The sequence below is a fragment of the Eleutherodactylus coqui genome, chromosome 6 (assembly GCF_035609145.1).
Source record: "Eleutherodactylus coqui strain aEleCoq1 chromosome 6, aEleCoq1.hap1, whole genome shotgun sequence".
Classification (NCBI taxonomy): Eukaryota; Metazoa; Chordata; class Amphibia; order Anura; family Eleutherodactylidae; genus Eleutherodactylus; species Eleutherodactylus coqui.
The window spans coordinates 232,976,103-232,993,666 of record NC_089842.1 but is presented as its reverse complement, the minus strand read 5'-3'; the positions used below and the strand labels follow the sequence as shown (position 1 = coordinate 232,993,666).

The 17,564-nt window shown below is 41.5% G+C and overlaps 1 protein-coding gene across 3 annotated transcripts in view; it reads left to right on the top strand.

The window, feature by feature from the left end:
- BCAN (brevican) overlaps positions 1 to 17,041 on the top strand; it is a 73,327-nt gene extending 56,286 nt beyond the window's left edge. For 2 of the 3 annotated variants that reach the window (XM_066609090.1, XM_066609088.1), the window contains exons 9-14: positions 2,176 to 2,286; positions 5,536 to 5,694; positions 10,273 to 10,355; positions 12,088 to 12,232; positions 12,351 to 12,533; positions 16,122 to 17,041. In XM_066609090.1, coding sequence (XP_066465187.1) covers positions 2,176 to 2,286; positions 5,536 to 5,694; positions 10,273 to 10,355; positions 12,088 to 12,232; positions 12,351 to 12,533; positions 16,122 to 16,132 — 692 coding nt within the window. In that variant the 3' untranslated portion in view covers positions 16,133 to 17,041. The remainder of the gene's footprint in view (positions 1 to 2,175; positions 2,287 to 5,535; positions 5,695 to 10,272; positions 10,356 to 12,087; positions 12,233 to 12,350; positions 12,534 to 16,121) is intronic. The other variant, XM_066609089.1, reaches the window with a different exon arrangement.
- Positions 17,042 to 17,564: the final 523 nt, after the last annotated feature.

Sequence of the window (17,564 nt, the reverse complement as noted above, 5' to 3'; positions counted from 1 at the left end):
ATCCAACCAGTCTGATCATTCGAGAGCACGCATTGTTTTTGTTGACTTCTATGAAGTATTTTTATGATTGTTTCCATGAAAAAAATAAACCAAATTAAATGCTTTTTTTTAGAATTAAAGCACTTGATTCAGGTCATAATCTTCTTTATTCCTTCAATTCTTTTCCGGTGTCTTCTTTATGTGTGTGTGTCTATCTGATTCTATCACTAATATCTTTTTTTTCGAGCATTTCCAAATCCAAACTTAAAAATCAATAGTTAATCTGTGCAGCCAATTTCATAGAGTAGTAGAAGCCTACATTCACTTTTCTTTGAGGAAAAAAATAACAGCCCATTCGTAATATTAAGGTCAATGTTTTTGGACATACTTGACAAAAAACATGTTCTATCCCATTGGTGGTTACTTTTTGCAATGGCTCAGTAGACATTTGGCCCACTTGAGAAAGCTTAGAAATTAAATAAACCTATTTGGACCATAACTGGACAATTAAAGAGTTATTTCCATCTTGACTTTTCATGGCCAAGATGGGAAAACTCGACCCTCTGTTTCTGACCACTTGTTGGAAACAGTCAATCGGTTCAGCTCAGCACTGGTTTTTTTTGTAGCTCCTATTGGATTCAATGAGAGCTACAGAAGCAATGATGGGTTGAAGCGCCCGGCTGTCCCTTTTGAGGTTGAGCTATAGTTTACGACACGTTTCAATTCATCATAGTCACTGAAGGGATGAGATATCAGACCTCAGGTATCAAATACTCACTTTCTCTGAGACAGGTGAGGTACATGAGGTCCAAAGTATTGAAAAGTTGAGGGATTTTAGACAGGTAAAACTAAAAGAGAAAGATGTAATATTTTAGAAGCTGCCACTTACATGAAAATCCACTGTGGAGATCTAGCTGAGTTCCACTTACCTTCTGATGGTTTAAGAGAAATGTTGGACAAACTAGTTGGAGCAGATGACTATCTTATATGTTTGGGGGCCTCCTGAATGTCTCGCATCTAATGATAATGAGGTAAAGTAGGATTGGGCATGTTGAACTTCAACACCAGATCCTTTTGTTTTTAAGACAGATATGCCACTGTCAGAGGTATCTGACAGGAGCTTAAGCTACCCATACACTGAAGTAGCTGTTGGTCCAACACTTGTTCAGCTGACAGCTCTCTCTCCTGATCCTCTTCGGCCAAATGTGCATGTGCAATGAAGGGAGAAAACCACTGCCAGACATTTCTGTCAGCTGCTTATCTCCTGAGAACTAAAGGATCAGCAGTTGCCTAATCCTTATCTCACCCTAAATCTGCCATTAACCCTCTCCAATCCACTGTCTAACGTCTAAAGACATTCTGATTGAAGGCTGTACAGCTCTGATGTCGGAAGACGTCCGGCAGGGTATTCTTACTGTATATTACTGGCCGCTCTGTTGTCGGGGGCCTCTCTAGCATGTCCCATACCATAGTACTGGCTCTAGCCAGCAGATGGCGCTATTGTATAATGGCAGAAAGAGAAAAACCCCTAGGAAACCCTGAATCCACAATTGGATTGCAAAGGGTTAAGGGGAAGTCAGGAGGTCACCATACACATGAGATTATTGGTCGGTCCTACCAAATTATTGGATTTGGATAATCTATGTTTGATTTGTATGGCCATCCATACTCCTCTCTCTTCTTTGAAATACATGCATGCACGGCCAAGCTGAGCAGGCATGTGTATAGGTGGTAGGGGCAGGAGGAATAGCTGTCAGCCAGATGACAACTATTGAATATGTATGGGAATCTAGAGGGTCCTATCAAGAAGATACCATCAGTACCACCAAGAATGAAGAGTTTGAACCCCTTCAAAACTGGTTGGATTTTTCCATAACTGGGATCTCCAATGCATGATCTATTTCAGTCAGTGGTGCTGAATTAGCAAAGTTGAAGCTCGTGAACTTCTATTGTATCTTCCTACATATTACTCCGAAATTTCAGAAGATAACTAAAAATAGAATCCCCTTTTCCAAAATAGCCATTATTAGAACATGCTGTCTTTCTACTGACACCTTCTCTGCCAGTACTTTGCCTGATTTTTGCTTCTATGCTTAACTTTAGTGATGTCATCACTGACGACATATTCATTAGATATAGTATAATTTACTCTCTTTTGAGCAAATCCGTAGTTTCCTATTGTACCTTGTGTTGTAGATGTCTGCTACCCCAATCCTTGCGAAAATGGAGGAACCTGCTTTGATGAAGATGATGGTGAATTTCGCTGTTTGTGTTTGCCAGGCTATTTTGGAAAAGTCTGTGATATAAGTGAGTGAAGAGGGAGCTATTCTCATTTTTTGTCAATATTACAATATGAATTCATATGTCACATACATTCAGACATTCAATTACACTGCAACATAGTCATATTTCATGTGTCACAGATGTGCAGGGATTCAAACACACTACAACACAGTTATGTGCAGTGTGACCTATGGGAATGTATTGACCCCATATAGTCAAATAGTCAGGACATGTCGGACATCTTCACTAGAGTTGAGTGAATCCAAATAGTTGTACCCTGTTTTGGTTCAAACTTTGCTAAAAGTTTGGTTCGGCACTAACCCCACCTCAAGTAGTTTGTCGCGGACATACCCACTAAAATGTCTTCTTTTTCTTCTTCCTGTTCCCACCTCCTTTTTCATTTTTCTCTCTTCCTCTTTCTTATCCTCTAGCTTTTTCCTCTTTCTTTCTTTCTGTCTCCTTCCTTTTTTACTTTTTCTTCTTCTTCCGGTTATACAAGGCTTTATGACTCTTCGACAGTGTTCTACATCAGTTTTAGGGGTATTGGTGAAATGCCAGTTCAGTTCGAACTAATTTGGATGGAACCAAACTTTTTCCCAAAATTCAGCAAACTGGCTGAACCAAACTGTTCAAATGTTTACTCATCACCAATCTTGATCATTCTTCTAGTCCACTGTGTACCTTTGATACACACATGGAATAGGCCAGTAGCACTGGACAGAAAAGTGGTGGTGGTGGGGGGGGGGGGTCAATAATTTCTCTGAGCTCCTGACTGCCGTAACACCTGTAATATCATGCCAGGAAAGTCAGCACCACAGAAAAGGTGGATAAAGTACTGGCGCATGCTCAATTTAGAACTTGATCCATAGTGCAAAAAGTATATAAAAGGATACTTAGGCAGCACTCTATATCCAGTATCAATTATTATACCTGTGCAATGTTTCAGCTGATAGAAAGCTTTTCTCGAGCAGTTGAGAAAAGCTCTCAATGCGCTTATATGTTGCACAGGTGTAATAAAGAATCCCGGAAACAGGGCGCTGCCTGAGTCCCCTTCCATTTGGTACCAAGGTGATAACCCTGGTCATGTCATTCTATAGGCAGATCAATTCCCATCTGAGACTTTTGGTTATACACAATAAGAAAGTAAGGACTTTAAAATAGAAAGGGGTCCACAATAGAGTCTTACTTGCGGCTCCAAATTTTATTCATTTATAGATAATAGAAAACTAAATTAACTTCATTACATATTTTTCCATAATATAGTAAAACTAGAAGTGGAAGACCTTCCTTGGGGACAAAGTTATTTCATCATATTCACAGATCCACTAGCAATCAGGAATTTTGGTCAAGTTATACACAATATGAAAGCAATGTGGGACCGCTGTGGGATCTTACATGGGGCCCCAAACACCATGCATTTATAAATGCTAAAAAAACAAAATTAAACAAAACATTTTTTAATGACATCTTTTCAAAATATAGTAAAACTAGAAATTCCTTGTGGATCATGTATTTGTTATGTCACAATGTAGGAAGATCCACTAACAATTGAGAATTTTGGTTAAGCTAGACACATTAAGAAAGCATTGACTCTAAAATATAAATAAGGTCTTACTTATGGACCTTATTGGGGTCTTACTTATGGACCTTATTGGGGTCTTACTTATGGACCTTATTGGGGTCTTACTTATGGACCTTATTGGGGTCTTACTTGTGGACCTTATTGGCTCTTACTTGCAGCCCCAAACTTCATACATTTATAAATGATGGAAAGCTAAACTAAAATAGATACATTCCATTACATATTTTTCATAATATAGTACAACTAGATGTGGAAGAAATTTCTTGTGGATCACAGTATTTGTTATGTCGACATGTACAAATTTTCATTACGTTATGCACAGTAAGAAAGTAATGCCTCTAAAATATAAAGAGGACCAGTAGAGGGTCTTACCTGCAGCCCCAAACTCCATGCAATTATAAATGATAGAAAACTAAACTAAACTAATTTCATTGCATATTTTTCATAATATGTAATGAAATGGAAGACCTTCGGTGAGGATAACAGTATTTATTATGTCATCATATATACAGATCCAATGGCAACTGGGAATTTTGATCAAGTTATATCCAGTAAGAAAGTAAAAGGGGACTGCTATGGGGTCTTTCCTCTGGCCCCAAATATTGTACAATTTTAAATGATAAAAAACTAAATGAAATCAGACTAATTTCGTGACAGTTTTTTTTTTTTAACATAGTAAAACCCAAATTGGTAGATTTTCTTTAAGGACACCAATATTTTAACTTGCTACTTTATGTTAGTTTGCTAATCTGGCATGTTTTGTAATCAAGCATCTGCAAGGTTCTGGGGATGCCAGACTACTGAATTTGAAGCTCTTCAAATCAGGTGCAAGAGCAATGGTTGGGCCCATCCAGTATGCAAAATAGCTTGCCTCTAGAAGGAACAATACTCTCTCTAGTGCAACATATAGGTGGCTACACTGTAAGTAAAAAGATAGACCCTATTCTTCCTTCTGAAGGAGAGCTATTTTGAATATAGTATTTTCCCATGCTCTTAAGAAAGTATGGCGACTTAGAGTACTTTTACATGACACGACTTTTGGATGCTTAAATACCCAATAGTCATCCCATTGATAATCGCTCCTGAGCTTTCACATGATCACTCAGTGAACGGAGGTGGAGAGGCTGATGATCACTTCCAGCTGCCCGCCTCCATTCACAGTAAACAGGCAGTTGTTCGTAGATGAATGACTGCCTGTTTACATAGGCCAATCATTGCTTGATTTTTATGCCTGCAGAAACTGAACAAATGATAAGCTTACACATGATTGCTTGTTGTTCGGTTGCTGGCAGTGTTTATACTGAATGATTTTTGTTCAGATTTTCACGATCCAGCGAGAATATGAATGATAATTATTCCCTGTTAAAGGGCCCTTAGAACCACATGACCTTGACCATAAAGGCTCTAACAAGGGCACACAGACTACACTTTTTTCAGCCCCGCCCAGTCTGCCTTCTTTTCTATCCCAGTATGCTTATACTGTATTTCTGATAATATCCTTTTGGAAGCCAAACCTATTATACTGTAGTTCAATCCTAAGATGAGTTTTGACTACGTTGTAGATATGACTCAAGGAAAGGTTGGTGGCTAATATATCATGAGGAACTATTTGAGAGCCCAGAAGAATTTCTCTATGCCAATGCTTGCTTCGTCCTCCTGATCTCATGTTCCATGTCACTGTCTCTGGTTAGATGTAGATAAATGTCTTGAGGATTGGGACACATTCCAAGGATTCTGCTACAAGCATTTCTATGATCGTAAACGGTGGGAAGAAGCTGAAACCCACTGCCGAGAATATGGCGGTCACCTCGTAAGCATTGTGACCCCAGAGGAGCAAGACTTCATAAACAGTAAGTACAGTACATTATAGTGTATTAATGGGCTCTAAATAGGATTCCTCCCGCTTCGAAAGTGAATCCATTTCCACAAAGAACTCCTGTTCTACTGTCTTTTCACGCTTCTAAAGACTTATTATATAGCACTGGTCATAGCAAGAAGACAATACACTATAAGGGCTTTGACAGACGAACATATGGAATATATTTGCACATGAACACGGTTTTGAGATGGCCCTATGCCAGTGCATAGTAATGTAGTTTTTGCCCTCAAAATGCCAGTTCACATGCGCGTGTGTTACTCCCCATCCATGGAATAGAATGGCTATTTAAAGCCAAATTGGGGCCAACTGTCTTCTTTTCCTTGAGTTTCAGCAGAGTCACACCCTTCCCCTGCCCTTTTTACCCTGCCATAGACTTCTATTGCAGTTTTCTGCGTAACATGCAGAAAGATAGGGCAAGGCCTATCTTTTCTCACATGCAGGATTTGCCCATGAGAAATACGCTCATGAGAACGAATCCACTAAAATGAATGGCTTTGCTTCATCCTGGGCATGAGTTTCACGCACGCAAAGACCTTCGCAAACACGTTTGCTTCCATTCCTGCAGGCTTCCGATTTTTTGAGAGAAAAATAGCGCAGTCTGTAGTGTTATTTTTTCCTCCAAAAAAGTTGGAAAAATTGCAAATTACACCAGGAACAGAGAAACCTGGGTCAAAAATAGGGACTGTCCCTCCAAAAGAGGGGCACTTGGGAGGTATAGTCTATATGGATATATGTCAAATATATTCACCTCAGTATATACATACAGTATATGTTAGGTTAGGGATATGTTCACATGAGGCGGAAACACTGCGAAGTGTCCACTGTGGAAGATTCCGCGTTACTTCCCGCAGCATTTCTGCATAAACACCTGCGTCAACATCCTCACCGTAGGTGTGCTTTTCTGACCAGGAATCAACTGCGGATTTTAGTAGCTATATTGCACCCCCTAGCCTCAAAATACATGGCCGGCAGCCTCTAGTGAGCGCCGAACTGCTGGTCAAGTGATACCACTTCTGCATCAATTCTGCAAAAGTTCTGTGTTTCCACAGTGTATCAAGGCACCCAAAAAGGGTTTTGGGGCATATGGTAACATTGGTGGCAGTGGGGAGATGACATCAATATTTTAAAAAAAATCAAAAAAAAATCATCTCTCCTGCTGTATCCCCATTGCTTGCGCTGCATCCCGGTCCTCAAGTGTTTACGCGTTGTCTGCAATAGAAGGCCTGACATGGGATGTCATCATTTAGAAGCCCACGTGACATCTTTACGGGACGTCACCAGCCTAGAAGATCCGGTGATGTCACCTGTCAGATGCCTTGGCACAGGAGCGCTGCACAGTAAGTGTATTAATAGAGCATAGTTTGGGGCAATAAGTCGGACAACCTCTTTAAAGGGGTTTTCGGGCAGAAACTATCTTCAGGATAGGTCATCAGTGGTTAATCACCGGGGTCCTGCTGCTCGGGATTCCCGGCGAGTACCTGATCTCTCAGCCCACTGCCAGTGCCTGGATGTGCACCATAGGGGTCGGGACAGGAGGTACCATAAGCTGGCTTCATTCTCATTGAAATCAATGGGAGCTGAAACGGGTATTGCACTTCCGTGTCCGCCCCTAGTGTCGAAGGCAGAAGTACTGGAAGTGTAATACCCGGCTTCGGCTCCTCACGATTAAAGGGGTTGTCCCGCGGCGAAACGGTTTTTTTTTTTTTCAATAGCCCCCCCGTTTGGCGCGAGACAAACCCGATGCAGAGGTTAAAAAAAAAACAAAAAAAAAAAACGGGTAGTGCTTACCTGAATCCCCGCGCTCCGGTGACTTCTTACTTACCTTGTGAAGATGGCCGCCGGGATCTTCACCCTCGGTGGACCGCAGGTCTTCTGTGCGGTCCATTGCCGATTCCAGCCTCCTGATTGGCTGGAATCGGCACGTGACGGGGCGGAGCTACGAGGAGCCGCTCTCCGGCACGAGCGGCCCCATTCAGAAAAGAAGAAGACCGGACTGCGCAAGCGCGTCTAATCGGGCGATTAGACGCTGAAAATTAGACGGCACCATGGAGACGGGGACGCTAGCAACAGAACAGGTAAGTGAATAACTTCTGTATGGCTCATAATTAATGCACAATGTACATTACAAAGTGCATTAATATGGCCATACAGAAGTGTATAGACCCACTTGCTTTCGCGGGACAACCCCTTTAACTATTGATGACTTGAGGATAGCTCATCAATACTTTTGTCCAGCGTCGCCAAAGCGGTACAAGAGGGGACGCACAGGAATGGGAGCTGCTGCCTCTTACCAGCTTGGCGAGTACAGAGAAGAAGCTGTAGACCAACACCTCCAAATAGCCACTGCACCCCTCTATACATGTGTGTACTGCGTCCCCACAGATCATCCTTGTCTATATTCCTCCCCCTTATGACTGACAGCTTTAGGGAGGACTTACACGTGTGGATTTGCGCGTACAATACGCAGAGAATAGAACCCAATGAGTTCTCTCAAATTGCGTACTTTTGCGCGTACACGAAGAAAAGCGCAACATGCTCTATCTTTGTGTGCATTTGCGCACCAAAGGCCTCATAGGAGCACCCAACCCAGCATAATTGTGCAGTATGCTGCGCAAGTTCGCGTGAAATCAAACACATCTGGTATTAATTAGGCTGCAGAGCCTTTAAAATCATGGTGTAGGTGTGCCCCGCGCCAATGAGAACAATCGCCAACATCGAAAAAATACAGTAAAATGCACTAAAACGTGTGCCAAAAAGACTCGTTTATGATCATTATTGTGCTTACGCTCGTGTGGGGCCGCCCTTATGGTTCAGTGTCGGCCCCACCATATTACTTCCTGCTGATCAGGGTAGTGTAAGCTTTGATTTGAGTGTAATATATTGTGTGTCTATGTGTGGAAAGCCCATATAGTATGTACCATGTTGTATGCAAGCAAAACTTTTGGGCTGAAGCAAAGTCTGTCCCCAGAGTGGGACGGGACTTTGGCTTGCTTATGTCTCTTCGCCCTTGCTATCTCCGACTGGAAGCTGGTAGGATGGCGTAGTTGGCAGGCTGCTGTGTAGCTGTTGGGTACTGCTCCTCTCTAAGGGACAAAGCAGAGTTACGGCCCTTCGGGCTGTTTGTGGCCATCTCTGCTGACATCAGAGGGGACATCAGCAGCTATAACTGAAGGAACTTGCACTTTGGCTTTGTTTGGGGCTGCAGCCGGTGTACTGCCTATATTTAAGCAGGAAGTGAGAGACTTCTCTTGACCATATGAATCATAAGTTGAGCAGCTGCCCCAAGAGACATTGATAACTACCGTCCTATGGACTTTGTAAACTAATTCTAAATACTGAGGATTCTATGGGGCGGAAACAACCTTGCTCCATTTATTATTCCCAAGACAAGGGATTTGTTGGTTTTCATATATTTTGCCCAAGTTGAACTGCTTATTAATAAAAGTTGTGAGCACAGTAGAATGTCCGACCACATGAGCTTTCTTTGGCGGTCCTCCTTTCAAGGGTGTTTTATAATGAGACCAAACACAGCCCTGTGCCCGAGGCATGAGAGCCTAATCGGGGGAACAAGGTACCATGACTCCTACCCGTAATCATAGTGATGCTGTAGCTCCCTCCACATCAGTAAGTGCTGATTCCTCCCCAGACAGGGTTTCAGGGTACCTTGCACCTTCCCTTGGGTCCTACCCTTCTTCAACATTACTTTACTCAAGCACCTTGATGGGGGTTTCATGACTTAGAACCACCATAAATACGCATTTCGAAAATTGCCATAACTCAGAGACTTTGGTACTGAACTGCATGAAATGTGTCACTGTTTGCAATATGACATTAATTGAACTCAATGGCATTTCTGTGGTGGAGACTCTGGATTCAGAAAACGTACTGAGCATCAAGGCTATCAAGTCTTGGGAATCCTCGAAGCTCAATCTTACATTTACCTTCTTAGGCTGACAACATAAAGGGAAACATATAATCCCTTGAAGCAAAGTGCAGTTGTCATGATGGTCATTGAACATATAATATTGTGTTGTTCAAGAAAGGCATCCAGGCCCTCTTGAGCTCTTTTATCGAATTTGTCATCACCACGTCCTCACAAAGACAGATCTATAATCTCATTGCTCTTACAGTAAAGAACCCCCTTCTATGTCGTGTAGAAACTTTCTTTCCTCTAGATATAGTGATTTGCTGCTTCATCAATCTTTGTTTGAATAGTAGATTTTCAGTAGCTTTTGTTATATTTGGTGTCTATAGAAAACCTTTATGAGGATTTTATTGTTGTTTTTCCCTTCACGTATTTCCACCCATAGAGACTCCACATGTTCATCCCCCTGCCATATATTTTCCTGTAATATGGGCTTTAAACAGGATTTTACAGAAAGACCCCCCCACCCCTCTTTTCAGTTTTTACAATCTTTTCTGAACAGACTGTAACTCTGTAAATTCACTGTGCAGTAACAGCTTTCATCCAGCCAGGTCTCTGTTATTCCCACTATTTCGTAGTTTTTCTCAGACATAATTATATATTTTTCCCCCAATGTTATTATAGATAAGTATAAAGATTACCAATGGACAGGCCTCAATGATCGGACAATAGAAGGAGATTTTCAGTGGTCAGATGGGAATCCTCTGGTAAGTCATATGCAGTGTCCAGCACAGATCAGATATATAATACGATTACTTCATTATATCATGCACCAGGTCTCTCTTTCTTCTCGCCCAGCAGCCTTCACTTTTTTACATTTCGTTGAACTCTTATGCCCAACACAGCTGTCTTAATTGCCTAAATATAGGTAAACCAAGTCTATAGTAGACAAATTAACCCTTTCATGAGCAGCCTATTTGGTGCCTTTAGGACAAAGCAATTTTTATAGTTGCATTGCCAGAGCCATAACTCATTAACATAGCCATATGAGGGCTTGTTTTTTGAGAGACAAGTTGCATTTTTAAGCACATCACTGTGGGGTAAATATAATGTGTTGTATAACTTTTAATACATTTAGGTGGGCAAATGGAAAAACTCCCCAGAAATTCTACGATTATTATTGGGTTTTGTTTTTACAATGTTGATCAGTTGGTAAAAATAACATGATAACTTTCTTATCTAGCGGCAGTCCTCCTGAACTGCTCTGAACAGCTGTGAGTAGTATTCAGCAGCCGGGGATTTAAAATCCCCGCCTGCTGAATGAGCTGCCTCTAATTGGTCACAGCGTGACCAATCAGAGGCAGATTCCACTCACACACCCATTCATGAATTTATGAATGGGTGAGTGACTGCTGCCTCTTATCTGATTGGTCCCGCTGAGCCAATCAGAGGCAGCAGTCACTCACCCATTCATAAATTCATGAATGGGTGTGTGAGTGGAATCTGCCTCTGATTGGTCACGCAGTGACCAATTAGAGGCAGCTCATTCAGCAGGCGGGGATTTTAAATCCCTGGCTGCTGAATACTACTCACAGCTGTTCAGAGCAGTTCAGGAGGACTGACGCTGGCCGCGCTGAACTGCCGGGACCAGGTGAGTATATATATATTTTTTATTTATGAATGGGTGAGTGACTGCTGCCTCTTATCTGATTGGTCCCGCTGAGCTTAATAGTGGCTTAATAGTGGGACCTGGGAACTTGAGATGCAGCCCAACATGTAGCCCCTCGCCTGCCCTATCCGTTGCTGTGTCGTTCCCATCACTTTCTTGAATTTCCCAGGTTTTCACAAATGAAAACCTTAGCGAGCATCGGCGAAATACAAAAATGCTCGGGTCGCCCATTGACTTCAATGGGGTTCGTTACTCGAAACGAGCTCTCGAGCATCACTGAAAGTTCGACTCGAGTAACGAGCACCCGAGCATTTTGGTGCTCGCTCATCTCTAGTGTTCACCAAGCGAGATAATTAACACAATATTTTCATTGTTTGGGTCATTGCAAACGCGGTAATACCTATTATGTGTTGCTTATCTAAAAAGGTTTTGTGGGGAAAAGTGCATTTTTTTTAAAAATACCTTTTTTTTAAAATTAGCTTTATTGATTTTTTTTTACTCTTTTTTTGAGCCCCTCAAGAGGGCTTGAAGATTGTTTGATCACTTGGATAGTAAACTGCATCACTTATGTAGTGTATTATGCAATGCCTATGATATTAGCCTATTAGACTCTCCTGGAGGCGGGGTCTAATAGGCTGAGTTACATGGCAGACACTGAGACCTTCGTCAGTCCTTCGACTGCCATGAAAACTGGCCATCACTAAGGGTTTATACCACCAAGAAGTCAGCTTCAGCCCATTCTATCCTTACATTTGCTAAATAACAAGACTAACATAATGGGTTGAGTCTTGTATATATAACTCTTCAACATTTTAACTATTTTTCTACAGCTTTTCGAAAAATGGAACCAAGGACAACCGGACAGTTACTTTCTCTCTGGCGAAGACTGTGTGGTAATGGGTTGGCATGATAGTGGTCTCTGGAGCGATGTGCCATGCAACTACCACCTTCCCTACACCTGTAAAATGGGGCTGGGTAAGAATGACTCCAAAAAGTACAGCATCTGTTCTAGAAAAATGATAGCAGATAATTGGAGGAGAGATTCAATGTGTGGTGGTAATTTTATGGCATGTCATGTCCATGTTTATCCTAGTGTCCTGTGGTCCTCCACCTGAAGTGGCTAATGCTTCTACATACGGTCGAACCAAAACACGATACCCAATCAGCTCTGTTGTGGGATTTCGTTGTGATGATGGTTTTGTTCAACGTAATTCACCCATCATCAAATGCCAGTCCGATGGAGTATGGGAGGAACCACAGATAAATTGCTTGCCTGGTATGTCATAGAATCGTAGTGCTGTAATGGACCTCCAGGGTCATCGGGTCTAACCCCCTGCTCAATGCAGGATTCACTACATAAAGGTTCACTCTATGTGGTGGAAGGGAAGTAGTGAACCTTTCTTGGGTGAAGAATTCAAACACCTAACCCTTTTCCTTGTTTTCTCACCGTATTTATGCAGCCGCGTAGATAGGTGGTTGGTTATGGGCATGCGGCACCGGTGTCTGGTGCCAGAAGGAGTGAACTAACAACTTACGACAACTTATTTAGAATGTCCCGGGTGGTGGTATCATGATGCAGATTCAGGATACGATACAGCAGAAGGAGTTACAAAAATATAATAAGTGTCAAAAAACTGTTTTAATAACACGGCAAACAGGTCAGTACGGTGGAACGGAAATATAAATCCCCTAACATTATGCAGTTTGTCTTCACAAGCAGTTAATACTTCACTTTCCATGACACAGCAAAAGTGAAACGAAAGTCCGATGTCAGTGTTACTGGATCTTTAACCCCCCCCTTTCCCCCCATGCAGTTTAGGATGAGCTCTGTTCATTCTGCAGTAAAAAGCACATTATAGTTTTGGATTAACAGAGCTCATTCTACTTTAAATGACTGTAGCTCTGGTTCTACCATGGCTACCAACATGCTGCTAGAGTCATTTTAACCCCTAATTACCATCCATATGTGTTTTCACATCCTGGGTGTCTGGGCTTTAATCTACAACGCCATAAAAACATATTGACCCTGTAGACAAAAGCCCCAGGGTCTGTGTGTATGACAGCTCCCTACTATCAGCTTAAGCGCAGAAACTGGGGAGGACCCAGGAAATTTAAAATCTCCTTGCTCCTGGCTACTAAAAGGTAGCCAAGAGTCTGGAGCAGTGGCCACAGTGACGTGACCCAGTCACGTGATCATTGTTATCCAATGGATAATGGTGATCACGTAAAAGTTTTTAAAAAGTTGAAGTTTAATCTCATTGTATCGGTGAGGGAAGTTAAAACTTTTTACCAGAGGCCGCCACATTTGAACCCTGACGCGATTATCCCCCACGAACCTTCCCTGGCTTTTGCGCACGGTCCTGGTGGCAAGATGACGGACACATGTACAAGAGCCTGGGAGGGCCTGCAAAATTCAAAATCTCCTTGCTCCTGGCTACCAAAGGTCGCCAAGAGCATGGAGCAGTGACTGGAGTCCTTGTTGAGCGGTCCCCGATCATGTGATCGCCATTGTCAAATGGTATACAAAAATAGCGATCTACCTTAGGCTGTTCGTGCAAGACCGGATAGGAATTGTAGATTCCGCATGCGTTTGATCCGCGGTAATATGCGAATCAATCCAATGCATTGGATTACACAATTCCGCTCACATTAGCGGGTCGGAATTATGTAATCCACTCGCAGTAAGCAGAACGCAGCAGGTTCTATTTCACTGCAGATATCAGCAACATGGAGCCCATTGTACTCTATGGTCGTGTATATACCCGCAGCCCATACGCAATAAAATATGCAAAATATAAGCAAGCAAACAAAAAAGGTGTACTGTGCAAGACCGCCTGTGTGAGTAGGCAGTTATGTGCAGTGCATTACGGAGCCGTACGCAGGGCCACGGCCGGGCTCACAGCTGGGATCTGCTGTGGGCTTCCATGAGCGGATTCCACATATGGCCGTAATTTACGAGAAGTTCCCAGAAACGCTTGTCTTCCATTTGTCCAGTAAGCAGATTGGGGCTACAATTGGGTATTTCTGGACACAGAAGAACTAGTGCTGTAAAGGTTGGGGTACGTCTCTCCAGTTTTCCTTGCTTGAAACGCAGAAAACTGTCATGAAAGTGACATTTATGAAAACATTTAAATATTATTTATTTTTTACCTGCCTTATAATACTTTTTGCAAAAAACTGTGGGGTCAGAATGCTCAGTACACACCTAGATGAATGGACTAAGGGGTCTAGATTTCAAAATGGTGTCACTTGTGGGGGGTGTTGTATTGTTTTGGCACCTTGATGGCTCTACAAGTGAACAATGGGGCCTGGAATTTATTCGGTTGTGCCCTGAAAGATAAAGGGTGTTCCCTCCATTATAGGCCTACCCATGTGTCCTATAAGCAGATTAGGGCCACCATGGGTATGTTTCTGAACACGGGACAAACAGGGGTATCCATTTTGGGGTGAAAGCCTTCATTTATATGTGTGCTGTACAAAAAAAAACTGTTTTTAAAATGACACAAATGTCAAAAAAATTAAAATAGTATTTTTTTCCTTCCACTTTGCTTAGATTCATTCAAAAACTGTGGGGTCAAAATACGCAGTGCACCCCTAGATGAATTTGTTAAGGGGTCTAGTTTTCAAAAGGGGGTCATTTGTGGGGGTTCTCCATCGTTTTGGCCGCACAAGGGCTCTACAAGTGGGCAATAGGGCCTAAATCACCTTCAAGCAAAATGTCTGTTCTGAAAGCCACCGGCTGCTCCTTTCGTTTGGGCCCCATTGTGCATCCAGACATAAGATTAGGGCCACAATGGGTATGTTTCTGAAACAGGACAAACAGGGGATCCATTTTGGGGTGTAAATCCTCATTTTCATGTGCATTATGGAAAAAAAACTGTCTTTAAAATGACATATTTGCAAAAACGCATTAACGCATTTGTGGGGGGTATCTATGATTCTGACACCCATGAGCCTTTGCAATCTTGGCTTGGTGCAGGAAAACAAAATGTTCCTCAAAAGTTTAATAATTAATTTGTACATCTCCTAAATGGTTAAAAAGACTAAAGTTTTTCATATGTGCTTCCAGAATAATGTTAACAGATGGAAATATATATCTTATCAAAAATTTGTACAGTATGTTTGCACATATTTGATATATTGCAGTTGAAAATGTGAAAAAAATGACAATTTTTTTCAAAATGTTCCCAATTTTGCCGCTTTTAATAAGCACAAATTCTATAGGTCTTTTTTTTAACCATCTGAATGAAGTACAATATGCTGCAAAAAAGCCAATGTCAGAATCATTGGATACGCAAAACCTTTACGGAGTTATTCTGTTAAAGTGACACGTATCAGATTTCTAAAATTTGGCCTGGTCATTAGGGTGCAAACAGGTTTGGTCACTAACGAGTTAAAGCTAAGCTTTCTGGCAGCCCATACAGAAGCAGAGCTACAGCCACTAGGAATGGGGTCTGAAATTATTAATTTAGAGCTATTATTTCCATCAGCATGTGCAGAGGTGAAAGAAATGGGGAGGCGGAAAGCATATTTGCTCTCTGACTGTCACATATGGGGTCTTTCCCAGAAAAGGAGTGAAATCATAAGCAGTTACAAATCTAATCCCTCCTCTACACCGTTTAATTCCGCAGATGCTGCTGTCATTGCTGACCATGGCATGTAAACATTTTTTACATTAAATAATGTAAAAAACTTCATTCCCCTTAAACAAAGCTTTAAATATAAAAAAAAAACTAAAAAAACCCCAAAAATCTACATATAATTGGTATCGGCACATCCAAAACCTGTACTTTTAAACAAATTACCATGTTTTTATCCTTTATATTGCCACTTGCCAACCATGTGCCCTTCTGTTTCCTTGCAGCTCTCCAATGATGTGACCACATCTCAAGATGCTAACCCGTCTTCCTCTCGAATATGAAGTCTTACCCAGGTGGCCAAATGTCACGGGCTCAATGACTCCAAGACGAGGCCATGCATGGCCAACACACCACTAAAGCAGAGCCACAGGGAGGTGCTATATACAATTAGACTGTGGCCTGCCTCACCCAACGCTGGCTCACCCATACCAAGTATTTTTAACCCCTTCACTGCCTATTTTTTCTCAATGAACAGACTAGACACATGTCCTTATTCAGAATACCGAGAAGAAAGCAAGTTTTCCAAACTGATATTCCTACTTTTTATCTTATTTTCCAGATCCAACAGCTGGGGAAGTAAAGGGCTTTCAGTTTTACCCTGTTATATACTGTAGTCACATACAAAGTGACCCTCAAAAATTCTATATGTAAACTCCTAAGACAGTCATGTGACCTAATATTTTAGCTGTAAGTGTCCCATTCTCATCCTGTGCTCGCTCAATCCACTGCACTCAAAATTTAGAATTTTATTATGATGGGTCGGCCATTTTGTTGTGGCCAAGGTATAAAATAATCTAAAATAGTAGAAAAAAGTGGAGAATGAATAAAAAAAATTGGAAAAACTATGAACTCATACATGTAACCACTAAGATTCATAGTATTGTATCCACTTAGGTCATGACTGCCGATCAGAGTCCCTGTAGACACGGCGACACCAGTATGATCTACCCTGCACACCGTCGTAGATGCTGTTACCGCTGTTGAATCTGAACAGACCCTTACATTGTCCATGAAAACGCATTCTTTAGATTTGGCAACTGTTTAGTTTGTACTGAATGTAATAAGTAGTGGGAGGGGCTCTGACTAGTAGAAACTGGAAACATTTACTAATTATTGAAAAAATGTTCAAGATTTTGTTGAAATAAAAAAAAAAAAGATTTTCTCCCTTTTTAATAGTAAGTAAAAACAAATACCCAGATGACACGCCCCTTCCCAATCCTATGTGATCTACAAGAAAACCTCACACTGCAGAGAGTAAAGACAGCTTGGACATAACAGTCACAGAGTAGAGACCTAAAAATATTTATTAATATTCAATTTAAAAACTAAAAACAAAAAACAAACCATTGTGGGCTTCAAGAGAACAAAAAACTCAACTAAAGTCCAACAGTATTCACCAGTGGGGCAGCAAATGGGACTGTGGATGTGAATATAAAGAAGGGCAATGAGAAGAGGACCTCATCAGGGGCCAAACAGTTCATTATAGTCGGGTTATTCTTATACATAGGAGCAGTATTATAGTAGTTATATTCTTGTACATAGGGGGCAGTATTATAGTAGTTATATTCTAGTACATAGGGGGCAGCATTATAGTAGTTATATTCTTGTACATAGGGAGCAGTATTATAGTAGTTATATTCTTGTACATAGGGGGCAGTATTATAGTA